The sequence below is a fragment of the Cebus imitator genome, unplaced genomic scaffold (assembly GCF_001604975.1).
Source record: "Cebus imitator isolate Cc_AM_T3 unplaced genomic scaffold, Cebus_imitator-1.0 Scaffold219, whole genome shotgun sequence".
In the NCBI taxonomy this organism is placed as follows: domain Eukaryota; kingdom Metazoa; phylum Chordata; class Mammalia; order Primates; family Cebidae; genus Cebus; species Cebus imitator.
In genome coordinates, this window is record NW_016107534.1 from 2,405,431 (window position 1) to 2,420,279 (window position 14,849).

Here is a 14,849-nt window from a genome sequence, read left to right on the forward strand (position 1 = left end):
GGCAGCTGACGGATGGTCCTCTCACCTTAGAGGAGTTCTCGAAATAGGTCTTCGCCTGTCAATTTGGTGCCATGCATTTGCCCAAAGATAGTGTTCTGTGCAGGAACTTTCCTTCTCCCACTTCACTGCTGGCGTTCTGGAGAAGCTAAGACCTGTTGCCTTTTGTCATCTGTTTATTGAATGCCTACCAGGTGCTGTTAATAAATGCCCATTGTAATACTGTCATAGTGATATGAACAAAATGCTGTGAGAACAAGCCCTACCCAGATAAGTAATGGAGTGGTTCAAATAAAATCATTCCATTATTTATCTGGGTAGGAGTTTGCAGATGAAGTCATAGGAAGAAACATTCCAGCCAAAATGAATAGCGTGTGCCAAGGCCTGGAACCATGCAACTTGTGTGTGGAGCTGGGACTCATATGGCATGACTAGAGCAGAATAATGAAGGCTACAACGGCAGGACGTGAGAGCAGGGAGAGCCCGGCTGTGAAATGCCGATGCTGTGGTGTACTGAGGAATTTGAGCATTAGTGGAGAACAAGGAAAGGATTTCAGCAGAAGGTTGAAGTGATCATATTGGGAATTTTTTTTAAGCAACATTTATTGAGCACCTACTATTTCCCAGAGTCTTCTTAAGTCTTTAACTTGAATCAGTTTACTTCCTCTTGACCGAAGCCCTTTGAGGTAGGTAGCAGTCATTATTATACCCATTTGACCAAAAGGTTAACCTAGACCTAGAGAGGATAAAAAAAAAACCCCACTCTGGGTTAAGCCAGGAAGTAATAGAGCAAACCCCGAAGGAGGTGGTCTGGCTGCAGAGCCTGCATCCAACCGTGGTGCTACACTGCCTGCAACAAGCCACACCCTGCAGTATCATGGAGGGTCGGTCCTTAGAGGCAGGCCTGCTGGCAGGGACAGCAGTGGGGACCTGTTACTCAAAGCTGGGCCTGGCAATAATGATACAAAGAGGGGAAGAACCCAAGAGACATTTCCGAGGTAGAATCAGTGTGCACTGGAGATGGGTGTGCACCTACCTACGGAGCCCAAGGGCGATTCCGATGCTCATGCCGCAGCCTGGGATGAGAAATGCAGATGGAAAAGCAGGTTTCATAGTGAAGGAGAGAGATTCAGGATGGGACTCACTACATTGGAGATTCTCCTGGTGGAGTTGAATTCTGAAGTGAGCTCTGCACTAGAGTTGCAAGCTGAGCTCCATAATTCAGAGAGCAGTGGGATGCAGGGGCTGTTCTGCAGCTTAAAATAGCCCCTGGGGAACATTCATATTCAAGGGCCATGTTGTTGGGGAAGAATTCAGAATTGCTACTAAGAAAGCAGGGAGAAAAAGCCAAGATTGGGAAACACAGAGGCCTAAAAAAAGAAAGTTTCAAAAAGGAAAGGGGGTGCTTGACTTTTTCAGATATTTGAAAGGTCAAAAATGATGAAATCTGAGAAGAAATTATTTAAATGGCAATTAACAGGTCTTGAGTGACCTTTGAGGGGCAGTGACGTTGGAGTACTGACTGTGGTAGCCAGCTGCATTGGCTACAGGAGTGAAAAGGGGCTGGCAATGTGCAGAGTACTCTCTGGATAAAGAGAACGAGGTCGACTTGATGGGATGTGAGTCAAAGCAAGGCTTGCTAAGATGGGCAAGATGTTTGCAGGTGAAGAGTTAGATGCTGGTGACAAAGGAAATCAGGAAAGTGATGACAGAAAAAGATAAATGATGGGAATGGGTGCCTGTGGAAGCAGCAGAGGTTGTGATCTGGGTCCAAGTTCATTTCTTGTTCTGCAAGATGGATGGAAGGGAATGAAGTAGTCATGGATGCTAAATGCTTCTTAACAGCAAAGTGTGGGTCCCTGTGGGAAACCCACAGTATGGTTCAGGTAAAGGAGCCTGAGAATTGGGGTCCACAAAGCAGAGTGGACTGGCCCCATTGCGGGGGCCACAGGACAGCTAATTCCTGCCTGAGAACAGGGCAGCGGTCTGTACCATCCCAGAGCAGGCCTTGAGGTCAGTTATATAGGTACAGGTACCTGCAAAGGGGAACTGACATGTGAACTTGACCTGATTGGACAACATTTGGTTACTTTCAAACCAGGTCAGAGATTTAATAACCTCATGCAGTTACTGCATAGATCATATACTGATTTTCCCCAAGAAAAGAGGCCAGCTGTCTTCTTACACCCCAGCTCCATCCCTTTAGGGCTCAGGTACAGCTCTAAAGCCATAGAGGTTCTTTGGCTTGGGAGAACGTGGGCCACCGCTGCCGACTCCATGGCCCAAGCCAGTGTTCAAGATAAAGAACAGGGGCACCCAATGGAAGGCAGCCTTCTCTCCTGGTTTTGCCTGGGACTGCCCTTCACTTCAGCCAGGAACATGAGGAAGAGCTGCACCATTCAGGCATGGACGCTCTCAGAAGGCATTCATTCCAGAGCCTGCCCCTAGCTCTGGGGACCTTTGGGAAGACAGGGGTGGTTGACAGAATAAGGGCCCCCTGATCTAGCCATATCCCTGGCACCAGCCTCAGGGAAGAGTGTTAAATTCCCTCCAGCCTCCAGCACGGGGTTTTCCTGGGAAGATGAACAGTCTCTGCCTTCTTATTGTCTGCACAAAAGAAACAGATTGCGTCAGTCTGTAAACTGTGTTAGCGCTCGCAAAGGCCTAGAGTCAGCAGGTTCACATTTCCCAGCAGACCCAGATGACGCTGATGGCAGTGGCTGCTGCCTCACTGCCTCAGACAGGACCAAAGCTGCCTCTCTCCTCCTGCCATCCCACCCTCATCCCTGAGGCAGGGAAAAGGCATTCAAGGAGGGAGAGAAAGCTGCCCTGAGCTTCTAGAGCCAGCTTGCCCACTGCCCAGGTCTTTCCTTTCCAGGAGCCTCTTGGCCCCTCTTGCTGCTGTGCCAGCCCAGGCCTGACTTCCAGGCATTTGTAGCGCTCCAATGCCAGAAGAGGTTTTCTAGAAAGGCAATCCACTCTGTGGGCTGTGCTCAGAAGAGTTACCTGGTCTGGAGGTGATGGGGGGATCAGAACCACACTGCCCCAGTAGTTCATGGGAAATTCGTGCTGCTGCCTGCTCCTAGTTGGACCACTCCCCACAGATGCAGATGGTTATGAGACCCAGGAGGCATTGCATGGGCACAGCCTCTCGGCTTCCACAGCATTGCCTTATTAATTGCATTGTGTTAACGTTCATCATCTCTGAAAGAAGTTGGTGTGGCTGCGTGTGACCGGGAGGGGATGAGCTGGCTGTGTTAAACTGATACTGTGTTAAGGTGAGGTGTCTCTTCAAGTTCACAGCTCTGGCTGTGGTAGCACACTGCAGCCTTCACGCAACATCAGTGATGGTAGAAAACCCAGCCTTGGGCAAGGCTACCTCTGCATGGCAGGAAAGGACCCAGGCTACACTCTGGTTACTCCAGAACTCTATTCACATTCTTGAACAAAGCTGCAGCTAGGATGAGTGGTTTGGGAGGAGGCAGGAGTACCTTGGACCCCTGGTCATTATTCAGTCCCCTCTCCATTTCCTGCCATCCCCCTGCAAGTTCTCCTACAGGACTTGATCCTTAGTGAACGGGGTCTCCCTGTTTGCCTTTCTCTCCCGTAGAACTGTTGCTTTTCTTCCCCCTTGTCGGCATGCAGGCATGGCTGTCAGCTCTGCCCCCACCTGACCTCAGAGAATGCATAGCGGAGAGAACCTTAGAAAATTTGCCCAACTCACATTTCACAGATGAAGAAACTAAGCCCTTTGCTTAGCATACATCAAAAAAAGAAGACAGAGAGAAAACACTAAGCCCAAAGAGAGGCTCAGTGTGCCCAGAGCCCACAAGAGGTGGAGCTGGCACCTGGATCAGTTTGAGTCCAGGGCCTTTCTCCGCTCCTCAGCGCCTTCTCCCTATCCAGGCCCCTTGCTGTGCCCATTGCTGGTTGCTTTGAGAATACTGAAAGCAGGAGTGTGGCTGAACAACATGTGGAAAGAATGGAGATTTCTGCCTCTAAAGCCTGTCGGTGGGGACCGTGATGTCACCTTCCCACAGGTAGCCCTGAGCACCCCCACCCTGCTACCTGGAAGAACTTCCAGCCAGTACCCCACTTTGTGCAGCAACTCTTCCTTCCCAGATGCCTCAGGGCAGTGGCACCCTGTACTGGGCTCTTCTCTACCTGGGACCAGCCTGTCGTGCCTGAGGCAGCCCATCTCCCTTGGCCGGGAGCATCCTCCGCAGCTGGTTTCAGGCAATCTTCAGCCTCCCGACCTAGGGCTCTGAGGTTGGCTGAGGCTCAGCAATTTCCTCTGCTGCCTCAGGCACTGTGCGCCACAGCAACGCCTGTGCACTTGAGGGAGACGGTGCCTCTTCTCCATCCTTCTGGAAAGTAAAAAGGGAAAGGCTTGTATGTGTGTGGGGTCTCCCTGTCCTCCCCCCATTGCCAGTAAATTCCCTGTGTGAACACTCTCCTTTGGGTTTCCTGAGTCATCAAGGAGAACGTGCATCCCCCTGCTGTCTTTCTCTAGTCTCCATTTCTTAATTATTTTGCCCCCAGTGCCCACGGCTCCCTTACTTAAGCCAGCCTTACCAGAAGCAGCCTCGGTGCACCTTCTCCCTCCCCCGCCCCGCAACTTCACTGTGACCTGGAGGAGGCTTTGGGAGAGGGACCTGGGTCTTCCAGCTTTGTGCCTACTTAGAAGCGTGAGGCATCCAGTTTGGCTGCAGGCTCCAGGCGAATTAGGACAGATGTGGCTCAATCAACCCCCAAGGCAGTCAGAATTTCCTCTGTGGTTTGAAAGCTGAGCTCTTAAATAATCTTTCCCATACTCAGTGCACACACGCACACACGCACTCACTCACTCACTCTCTCTCTCCCTCCCCCCGCCCCGTTCTTTAGGAAAGATTTCAGAATCTGAAGACTGATTGCAGAGGGCCAAAAGAAGTTGAGAATGTTGACATTTCTAAAGCCATCAGCCATTGCCTGCCTGCCTTCTCTTCCTTTCTGCAGACCCCTCAGCCAGCCCCCAGTGCTTCCCCAGCCCTGCATTCCACCCCAGGCCAAGAATATGCCTCGCTGCTTATAGGAGGACTTGGTCCCCACTGCCTGTTTGACTGAAGTAGTTTCTGTTTTAAGGAGCTGAGAGAATCCAGACACTGGGGAGAAGGGAAACAATTTGGGATGGGGACAGGGACTGAGTGTATGTTTCTGGAGCCCAGGGCACTGAGACTGCTCAAAATGGGGCTGTAGGAAATGAAACAAGTTCCTGGCCACCCCCTTCCTCCCTCTTTGATTTCAGCCATGGAACTGGGGGGCTGGTGGCTCCATGTTCTTCTTTCCTCCTTCCGCTTCTCCCCTTGCTTATCCACCCTCCCTGGGAAGGGTGAGACCACAGCCCGCCTGGGTGATCACTGAAGTGTGTGCGTTGCCTGGGCACAGGGAGCTCTTCCTCGGTAATTAGGAGACATGCAAATTAACAGCCTGTGCCATTTGTATTAATTTGGTAAATAAGCCAGAACAATTTCATTAGTGGCACATTAATGTGCTTGGGAGCAGGAGGACGAGTCCCACTGTAAGGCAGCCGGGCCTACTGGCTGCCCTAGCCCACAGGCCAGGTCCAGCACATCGGGCTGCTCTCCTGCAGGGTATGGCTGGCAGGCAGCACCCACCGCTTTGGTCCTGTGGTGCAGAAAGACCTCCACTAATGAGAAAGGGATCTGTCTGTGCAGGTGGCATGGGGACGGTCACACACTTGAGCTCATCCTGTAACCCCACTTGCCTTACCTTCACTCTGTATTTTGTGTAAGAAAATACCCTGGTGTGGGCCGGGCGCGGTGGCTCAAGCCTGTAATCACAGCACTTTGGGAGGCCGAGGCGGGTGGATCACGAGGTCAAGAGATCGAGACCATCCTGGTCAACACGGTGAAACCCCGTCTCTACTAAAAATACAAAAAATTAGCTGGGCATGGTGGCGCGTGCCTGTAATCCCAGCTACTCGGGAGGCTGAGGCAGGAGAATTGCCTGAACCCAGGAGGTGGAGGTTGCGGTGAGCCGAGATCACGCCATTGCACTCCAGCCTGGGTAACAAGAGCGAAACTCCTTCCCAAAAAAAAAAAAGAAAGAAAATACCCTGGTGTAAGAAACCCAAAGCTTTCAGGGTCGGGGAGAATAAAGGAACTCATTAAGCAGGGATTGGCCATTTCTGATGAGAAAACCCGTGTACACAGTGCAGCAAAGCAGGACAGCTGCTGGCTGTAACCATCCCAGAGACACAGGACCACCACGCCATCACTGGCATTTGTTGAAGGGAAGGAAGTAGTTTTGCTACACAGGACCCCTCCTCTTTTTACCATTAAGGAAAAGGTCTAAGAGAGGTCATGCGACTTACCCAAAAATTCACAGCTAAGACTAGGAGTTGAACCCTAGTCGATCTGACTCCGGAATCCATCTCTTTCTGCCACCTCATGGCCCAGTCAGTGTGTTCAGCTCTGGAGAAATATCACAGTCTTGAACAAAAGCTTCATTCCCCATGGAGCTGACAGTCTAGTTGGAGAATGAAGACATTTAGAAATGAAATAACTGCGCCTACCAGGAAGTAAATGATTTATGATGAGTGTGTTAAAGCATTTATGTGCCAGGCACTCTTCTAGGTGCTTAACATATTTATATTAGCTCATTTAATCATCATAACAAATCCTTGAGGTAGATGCTGTTGCAATCCCAGTTTTACAGCAAAGTAAACCGAGGCGCAGAGAAGTTAAGTGGCATCCCAGAATTCATGCAGCTCTAGGCTGCCTGGAGCCAGATTCCATACTCTTAACCTCTGTGCCCCACACTGCCCCCCAAATGCCAAAGGGAGGGTAAGCCCATAGGCATTCAGAGGGTGGCTCATGGTTGGCCAGGGATCAGGGAACGATATACGTACATATGCTCTGGTGCCCTCAATGCCATAGTCACCCATGTGTGTACATGCCAATGCATGCTTTCATATGAAGCCTGCTCCCAACCTTCTAGCAGCCTGTGGTAGTCACCTACGTCACTTAAGGACATAGGAGGCCTGCTGTGGCAGCCATTGAGTCCAGATCTCTTCCTGAAACACTCCAAGATGCCCGAGAGCTGAGCGGCTGTGTTACAGCAGTTTGCAAATTACACAACACTCTCTCAGTAGGCTCTCATTTAATGGTTGCAGTAGCCAGTTGGACAAGAAGAAATTTCTTGTCGATCTGCATGAATGAGCCTCCCCTAACGTGTCTTCAGTTTGAGGCAACTTGTGGGAATTAGCTCTACGCGTCTATACAATATACAGTCAGTCTTCATTATTTGCCGGTCACATATTTGCAAGTTCACCAAAATCTATTTTTGTAACCCCAGTCTCAATGCCCATGGTACTTTTCACACAGTCATTTGTGGACATGCACAGAGTGACAAAAAAATGGAGTCACCTGGCAGGGCACATTTCCATCGTAGGTGGAACAGGGTAGAACAAGGCAACAGCACATATTAGGCAAGGTGTCTGCCTTCTTGCTTCAGCTCTGTTAATATAAACAGGTGTCCCTCTCACAGTCTGTGTAGCATCATATTGTACCTTTCGTGCTTTTTGTTGGTGGTTTCACAGTTTTAAATGGCCCCCAGTGTAGAGCTGAAGTGTTGTCTAGTGTTCCTGAGTGCAGAAATACTGGGATGCGCCTTATGGAGAAGATACATGTGTTAGATAAACTTCATTCAGGCATGAGTCATTGTGCTGTTGGCCATGAGTGCAATGCTAATGAGTCAACAACACATATTAGACAAGGTATCTTTAAACTGAAGCACAGAACAAGGTTATATATTGATTTGATGAAAATGTTGTGACCAGAGGCTCACAGGAACCCAAACCTGCATTTCCCCTGGGAGCAATGGTTCAGTATTTGCAAATTCAGTGGTCTTTTTATAGAACAAAATTACCGCGTATAGCAAAATCGAACTGTATCTGTATATCTCTATACGTGTGTGTCTTTTAATTAAGAGAAAATGTCAGAGAAATTTGAGTCTTTGAGTTGAACAAAGGAAAAATACTTGTATAAACATAGACCCACATAATGTTACAGTTAAGTCATAACTTCCTGGCAGTCAGTGTAAAAGAGAAACATCAAAGGATGATCACACACATACAACCTGCTTAAACCTCTGCTTGCAACCTCCGTAATTCTCCAGAGTTGGAGAAGAGTCGCTGAATTCCACAGCCTCGTCCAGGCTGAAGTGTATGTAGAAGGATAGACATGGCGTGGGGTTTGGCTAGAGAGGAGCTAGCCTGCTTCCCCAAGTGCCTTTGTTTGATTGAGAAATTACTGTAATAAAAGGCAAGAGAGCCCCATGGGCGACAGCTTTATCTCCATCTACAACCCAAGATGGATTCGGTGGCAGCAGTGTGCCCAAGGCCAGAGATTTCTTTTCGCTGCGGCTGGCTGGGCCCAGGGACTTGCCAAGCCCAAGTTAGCATATCGATTGCAAGTGACAGACTGGTTAAGCGTGACGTTGGTGCTCACCTGCCCAGGAGAGCCTGGCTGTACCCTGCAGTGTTGGCCCCAGGTATGGCTGCTTGTCACTGGGTTCCTTCTCATGTAAGCCCTAGAGAGAGGCGAGCATGTGGATTGCAGCCCCAGAGAGCGGGGTGTGAATGTGGGGTATGCCAAGTGGGTTGGGGTCTGAGCATGGGCACCTCACAGGATAGACAGCAACTGTGCCTGCCTGGTTGCCTCTGTAGCCTGTCTCTGAGGTTCTTGCATCAACCCCAGCAACCCAGTACCAGAGCCACACTGGCCCATCACAAACTGTCCTGGACCTGCCAGGCCCGGAGTGAGGCCTTGTGTTCAAGCAGGGCAGCCATCCTTGGTTTTAGGGAAAGGACACTTGCTACTAAAGTTGCGGAAGACAAGAGGTCAGGGAATGCGTAAACTGATGTGTGCCTGGGCTCAGTGTTGGCTGGGAACTGTACCAGCCTCATTTGCTTTCGGCCAGGCATGTATCCAGGAGCCCCCAGACACAAGGCAAGCAACCTCTCTGCTCTTCCTTCTGCTTCCCCAGAATTCTTCTACGACCTGCCGCTTCTTGATCTTAGCATGTTGGATAAACCTTGGCAAGTGAAGAACAAGAGACAGTCTTGTGTATCATTTTGCCCATCACAGGTCTTATCCATCCCCACCACACATCCCTGCGGCCTGCCCCAACCCCTGCAGGCATGACAGCCTATTCTCCATTCCTGGCCTTCCCCTATGCACCAGCACCCTGGGTGTTTGCCAGGTGGGTCCAAGGTGTTGAAACCTGAGCAGCCTCAGGTTGTGCTCACCTGTCCTGCCCTACAAGAGTCGGTCCTTCATAAGTTAGTTGCCAAAATTAGAGATAGGAAAAACCGATTTGAACATCCACGGGCACTAGACTCCATGTCTTCTGCTTCTGCAGTGTAGTACAGGCACTGGGTCAGCCCAGCTCAGCATTAGGGCCAGCACTTTCCCCCAGGCTCTACTAGTGAGCTGCAGGGTCCTACGGTCCTGGGTGGTAGACAGGGCAGAGATATGGCAGTGGAAGGAAGGGCTGCTCCTGAAACAGAAGGCTATGGAAAGGGGGATTCGGGAGGGCAAGGGTCTTTTCTGCCAGGAGGCGGTGTAGAGAGGGCACTGGGGAAACCTGGATTCTGCTCTCAGCTCTGCCCCTTAATAGCTACTCTCCTCCAATGCCACCTACAGAATCAACATGGACTGCAGCTATATGTTCTCTATTATCTCTTTTTCTAACCCAATAGATGCCACACATCCCCTTCCATACCACACTCCAACTTCAGGCATCGTTAAAGCTACATTTCCTCTTGAAGGATTAAATGTGGGCCTCAAGGAGGAAGAAGGTATTCAAGAATGGGAGGAAGTGAGGGTCCTGCCTCCCAGGCTCTGCCCATCTCCCTCCCTGCCACCTTCTCCCTGCACACCCAGACCACCTCCATGTCCTTCTGGTGAGGCATGTCACCCAGCATCCCTCATCCCTTCTAACCTTCTGTCACTAGCTTCAGCCCAGACTTTGAGAATCCCCAGGTATTTAGACATTCATTTTATTGGTTAATCGACCTTGAAGCCATTTAAATTAATACCAGTTTTTACATTTGGCAGCAATGCCGTTTATAGGCCCCTTTAGCAGAGGAAGAAAGAGGTCAGGAGAGAATCAGAGAAGGAATTTATCCTGGGCCGTGGCCTTCATGATGTGGGAACAGATCAGCTACCAGGAGGGCCACGACCCTGAGGCTGCACCTGTAGAGAAGCAGTCAGTGCGAGGTCTGGGGTCCTGGGTCCTGGGTCCTCGGGAGGAGACAGTCAGTGGAGGAGCCCTTGGGGCCTGTGGAGATTCTTTGAGGGCTCTGGGGTTCAGCCACAGCCCATTGCCCCAGGGACTGGGCTTATGGCAGCGACCATACCCTTCTGGCCACTCCTTCTGCGGGATTGTCGCTCACTGTCCTTGCGCTGATAAGTTTCCTGCCCACGTCTTTCTGCCTCTCCTGTCCTCTCCCCCTCTTCTCTCCTGCTTTTCATGCAGCCACTTTAATTACCTTCATTAGACATGAATTCATTCAGCTCTACCAGGAAGAGCAGCCTCCCTCTCCCCAGGGGTTGCCTCGCTCCCTAAGGACCTGCCTGTCTTCTAGCACAGAGCTGGGGTGGGTGCTGAAGAGTGGGAGGCACCCAGAGCTCTGCCTGCTTCTTAACTTGCTCCTGACCTTCAGCTGTTTGTTCTCGCTCTTTCTCTCTCTCTCTCTCTCTCTCTAAAGTTAAGGAGAGTCCTATTTGCCCCAGTAGCTTTCTGCCACAGGAGGGTAACAGGCTCTGAGAAGAAAGGCAAGTTTTGAGGGGCGTCTGTCCCTGTACGAGGCTGAAACTGAAGGGTTCTGGGGCTCCCAGTGCGGGCGCTGCACCAGGCTCCTGCTCTGCCTCATTCCAGCTGCTGCTGCCACGTGCAGTGAATGTGGCAGCGGCGGCCACGGCCTGTGAGCCCAAGGCTTCGGCGCTGCTGTCCTCCCCACAGACGCAGCCCCTGCACACTCAGGCCAGGACCCCACACACTTACGCCTGTCTCTCTGTCCCAGGTGGAGGTGGAGGTGGAGAGCATGGACAAGGCTGGCAACTTCATCGGCTGGCTGCACATCGACGGCGCCAACCTGTCCGTCCTGCTGGTGGAGCACGCACTCTCCAAGGTCCATTTCACTGCTGAGCGCAGCTCCTACTACAAGTCCCTGCTGTCTGCCGAGGAGGCCGCCAAGCAGAAGAAAGAGAAGGTACACGTGGCAGCCCGCTGTGCTCTCCCTGCCCTCCTGTCCTCCTCACTAATGCTGCGGCCTCCAGAGAACAGGAGGAAGCAGTTCTGTCATGCCTGCACTGAGTACCCACACCAAGACCACACATAGGCAAGGAGAGGCTGCCAGTTGAGGGGTCCTCAGCCATAGCCTGTTGCAGACCTGAGGTGAGCCTGGGCTGCCAGCCTGGAAGGTCACCAGTGATCCCAGGCCTGCTCAGGTGGACCTGAAGCTGAAAGCTGTCTAGGTGACCATGGGGCCATGGGACAGATGCCTGGGGCGTCCCTCACTCCCCAGCCCTGATCCTTCTCGGTCAGTCCCCTCAGAGGGACTGGGCGGACCAAGCCCACATCTGACTTTCCTTCACATTGCCCCGAGGGGAAACAAACCCAGAAGAGGCCTCTAGCTGTTAGGACAAGAGATTTACAGCCCATCGGTCTCTGCAGGCACTGCCTGGAAGAGATAAGGTGGGCGGGGTGGAAAGCGGCTTCTGGAAACCAGTTGACAATTGAGGAACCCAGTGGTTTAGAGACGGGAGCCAGGCTCACTCAGCCTGTTGCTTTTGACTTATAGCCCGGCCCTGATAATGGGGATAAATCAGCTGGCCACCAATTTGTCAGGGCTCCTCTGAGCTTTAGGAGGATTCGTGGGACAGCCATGGTGAGCCATAAATTTGTTCCAAGAATAAATGCTTCCTTCCCCATGGGGCAGCCATCTGGCTCAAAACTCACTTCCCAGGGCCAAGGCCCAGACACCTGCCAAAAAGAGTCAGGGGCTTTGCGGCCCCAGAAGCACCAGGTTCTTCACCAGCGCAGAGCGGCTGCCTCTTCACCCAGGGCTCCTTTTCTCCCCCTAGGACTGTCCTCCCAGGTTTCTATGTATCTGTTCTTCCCATCCCCCCGGGATTAGGGCAGGCGACCAACCCCTTGGTAGTGAGGGTAGAAAGACCACAAAGTAGCACAGGTGAAAGAGACAGCCGGTGCCCTGGAGGAGATTCCCACCTCCTGCTCACATCAAGCCTCCTCCTCCAGTCTTAGCTCCTACAGGAAAGGAGTCACATGGCTTCTTCCTGGATTTCCTGCTTGTGACAGCTGAACTTAAGACTGCCACCCCCATGTCCTCTGCCTGCTGCAGGGAGAGGGAGGAGAGACGGTACTGGGGCCTCCTGTTTAAAGGGTGGCACCTTCACAGAAGAGTTGGCAGCTGGGGTAAAGCGGCAAGCCCCAAAGTCTAAGGCCCAGAGTCTAAGCATCTTCGTCCTGGCCCTTCTTCCTGGCTTTTCAGCCGTGAGCTCAGAAGCCACCTTTTCAGAGCTGGGCAATCCTCTACCCTCTGAGAGTAGAGACCCTAGAGGAACCCAGGGGAGCGCAGAGAGGACTCTGGCCTGAGATGGAAGGGTGGGTTCCTTGCCAGGGGCTGTGCTGAACTCAGCATTGTTATTTACTGCACAGTGGGTTTGTCTGAAAGAGCCCAAGTCACCATTTTGCCAGTGCCACTTGATGACGCTGAGGAGTAATTACCAGTGATTAATTACTTGCACGGCCTGTGTGTTTTTATTCCAGTCCAATTAAAATGCAGTGCACAACTCTCAGTGCTAGGCCCTGCCGCCTCCTGGGTCTCTCTCCTGCAAATCCCGGTCTGCTCATCAAGGAGCCTGAGGAACCGAGGCTCTCTTCCTCCTGGAGGGGCTGTTTCCCAGGAGCTGCACTGGCAGAACTTTGCACCAGCTCTCAGAGTTGGCTGGACCCCGATAAGAGGATCTGGTGGCCGGCTGGGGTACAGTAATCTGAGTATCTGGGGTGACTGAACCCCACAAGGGCTGCCTTACCTGTCAAGAGACAGTGGTTAAGAGATCCTGTTAGCATCAAGATGCATGAATGTCTGTGCCTATAGTTAACCAAGGAAAGGTCATGCGAGGGGTTCTGTGAGACCAGGAAGTGCAGGGGCTTTGGGGAGTGTGATTATGTGTGTGTGCATTCGTGTGTGTGTGTCTGGGAGAACCTGACAATGCTGGTTTCCCAGCTGTGAGGGCTTAGCTGCCTCCCTGCTGAGTGTAATTCCTCCCTGTGCCCTGTGAATTCCTCCCCAGTAAAGACGCTGGTAGGGCCCTCCCCTTCCTTGGCAGGAGGTAACCCCGCCACCTCCTCAGCAATCTGGGCAGACCTGAGGACCAAGGAGGGAACCACGAATGGTAGATGCCTGTCCCCCTTCCTAAACCCTCACCCCACACATGTGCCCAGCAGGACCCTGCACAGGGCTGGATTGGCCATTGATTGGCTTTTTTTGAGCTTGACTCCCCTGCTGCAGGTCCAAAGGCCTCTGCCACCTTGGCCCCGCGCCAGCCCCTCCCCTGGAGCCTTGCGAGCTGTTATGTTAAACAGGATTTAGAAAGGAAATACTCCAGCCAGTGGATCCTCAGTCCACAGTCCCCATCGCCTGCCAGGAGGAGGACCTGGGCTCCCTGAGGAGGAAGTGCAGGGAAGAGGGAGGGCTGGGACGGAGAGGACAGGAGAGACAGCCTCCGCTCCTGACTGCCTGGTCTGTGCCTGGCTTGATGGGCTCTTTCCCTCAGGGTGGCCTCAGCAACAGAACACAAGGAGCCCCAGAGTGTAGAGGGGACCCTAGCAAGACAGTAACTAGCAAGGCAGAGCAGCCTGGAGCAGATGAACAGGCGGGGGGGCCTCCCTTCACCCTTCCCAGTCTTGCTCTGTAGCCAGGGCCATGGGAGCTGCCCCACCAGACCACAAACTCAGCCATCAGTCAGCTGGGACAGCCTCTCTGCAATAGCTTGCTTAGTAACAGCCTCTGCACGTGCTCAGATGTGGTCCACGAGCAGGAGCAGACTGTCCCACGGTTGGCTCTCCCAGCATCCCTGGGCCCGCTGCTTAGGCCAAGGTCGGGACCCCTGTCCTCTGCCCAGCTCCTTGGCCATAGAGCTTCTTCCCCAGCTCCTCCATCTGCCAAGAGTCTGGGGTAGAGCCGTAACTGCGTGTACAATTACCGCTCCCTCTGGAATGGGTCTTTGAGTTTTCCTCGTCATCTCCCCAGAGGTCCAGGAAGAGGAGCATCTACAATGGGGCTTCCCAGAAACCAGCTTCTTGTGAGGAATCTGAGCTGTGAGGGGCTGAGGATGGCTGTGGAAAGTGGCCGGGTCTGGCAAGTGTCTTGCCAGTGGGGTGTCTCCTCCCTGCACTGGCTCTGCAGAAGGGCAGCCTGAGTCAGCATGGGCCCAACGCACCCTTGTTCTACGGATGGGCACAAGGGCAGCCACACCTGTCACAGCCAGTGAACTCCTTCCTTCCCACCAAGGGGCCACCTGGCCAGCCTGCCTGTACCAGCTTGCCAATGTGGCTGCAAGTCCCAAGGAACAGCTGGTCACCTCAGGGAAAGAGGGAACCGTCATGGCTCCACTGTCTGAAGGGCCAAAGGTCAGCCTCTCCTAGAAACAGAATTCCTTTATCTAAGGAGGCAGCTGTCTCTCTCCCACTCTCTAGGTGCTTCTTGGCAACCTCGGGTACCAGCCACTTTGTGTATGGAGACACCTTGCTTCTGCTGT

General features: G+C 52.4%; 1 protein-coding gene across 2 annotated transcripts in view; it reads left to right on the forward strand.

Annotated features, from left to right (window-relative positions):
• SND1 (staphylococcal nuclease and tudor domain containing 1) overlaps positions 1-14,849 on the forward strand; it is a 459,246-nt gene that overhangs the window by 414,967 nt on the left and 29,430 nt on the right. For both annotated transcript variants that reach the window (XR_005203511.1, XM_017549554.2), the window contains exon 17: positions 11,087-11,275. Coding sequence is in view for 1 of the 2 variants with exons in the window: in XM_017549554.2 (XP_017405043.1) it covers positions 11,087-11,275 (189 nt within the window). In the remaining variant the exon portion in view is untranslated. The remainder of the gene's footprint in view (positions 1-11,086; positions 11,276-14,849) is intronic.